Source organism: Tupaia chinensis, unplaced genomic scaffold (assembly GCF_000334495.1).
Source record: "Tupaia chinensis unplaced genomic scaffold, TupChi_1.0 Scaffold000539_1, whole genome shotgun sequence".
Taxonomy (NCBI): Eukaryota; Metazoa; Chordata; class Mammalia; order Scandentia; family Tupaiidae; genus Tupaia; species Tupaia belangeri.
This window is the reverse complement of record NW_006160052.1, coordinates 3,140,057-3,141,056: the sequence shown is the minus strand read 5'-3', so window position 1 is coordinate 3,141,056 and position 1,000 is coordinate 3,140,057. Positions and strand designations below refer to the sequence as shown.

Genomic DNA, 1,000 nt, shown 5'->3' with positions numbered 1-1,000 from the left:
CGGGGGCCTCGAGGCCAGCCCGGGACTGGGTCTGGGAGCTGCAAGGCGGCGGCGCCGGCGGCAGAGGCGGCAGCGAGCGCCCGCGCTCGGACGCCCCCAGGCGGTGGGGCTGAGAGAGCCGGAGGATGGCTCCGGGCGCTGACCCAGGCGTGAGTACCCGCTCTCCGTGCCCCCACTCCCTGAGGCGGAGAAAGTTTCTCCGGCCTTGTGCGCCCTCGCGATCCGCCCGCAGGGGTGGCGGGGATGCCTCCAGAAAACCAGGGGAGACGGAGACCGTGCTGGCGGCGGCTTGGCTTCCAACTTGCCAACAGACGCTGGGCTCGACTGGCGCGCAGAGCCTCTCCCGCGGGCTGGGGGCGAGGAGGGCGCGGGGCTGGAGGTGGCGGAGGGATGGGAGCCGAGGTGTGGGGGCGACGGCCCGCAGCTGTCAGGGAAGGTGTTGGGGGCGCTCTGGAGGTCAGCTGTTTGGAGAGGGGGTTCTGGGGCTAGAAGGGGGAGGAGCAGGTGAGGAGAGGTGTTCTGAGGGTGTGGGGGGAGGCACCCAACCAGGCAGACTCAGCGCGGGCTGGGGAACTGGCCTTGGCCGAGTGCCTGTGCTTCCAGGCTGGGGAAGAGCACGGGGGGCTGGCTCTCTTCCTGGGGGAAGCTGAGCTCCCGGGTGCAGCGCTGGATGGCAGAGGGCTCCAGGAGCCAGCCCTGCGCGCGGCGTTGCTGCCAGCCGCCTTTTGCTGGACCGAGGTGTGGTCTCAGACAAGCCAGCTTCAGGCAGGGAACTGGCCTTGGCCGAGTGCCTGTGCTTCCAGGCTGGGGAAGAGCACGGGGGGCTGGCTCTCTTCCTGGGGGAAGCTGAGCTCCCGGGTGCAGCGCTGGATGGCAGAGGGCTCCAGGAGCCAGCCCTGCGCGCGGCGTTGCTGCCAGCCGCCTTTTGCTGGACCGAGGTGTGGTCTCAGACAAGCCAGCTTCAGGCATTCCAGGGGAACCGGGGCGGGGGGGTGCCCCT

General features: G+C 70.8%; 1 protein-coding gene across 4 annotated transcripts in view; it reads left to right on the top strand.

Annotated features, from left to right (window-relative positions):
• The window catches only part of CRTAC1 (cartilage acidic protein 1), a 183,026-nt gene that overhangs the window by 711 nt on the left and 181,315 nt on the right, over positions 1 to 1,000 (top strand). For 3 of the 4 annotated variants that reach the window (XM_006157352.3, XM_006157349.3, XM_006157351.3), the window contains exon 1: positions 7 to 149. The exons of the other annotated variant lie outside the window; for it this stretch is intronic. In XM_006157352.3, coding sequence (XP_006157414.1) covers positions 126 to 149 — 24 coding nt within the window. In that variant the 5' untranslated portion in view covers positions 7 to 125. Of the gene's footprint in view, positions 1 to 6; positions 150 to 1,000 lie in introns of those variants that run through there. 4 annotated transcript variants of the gene reach the window in all.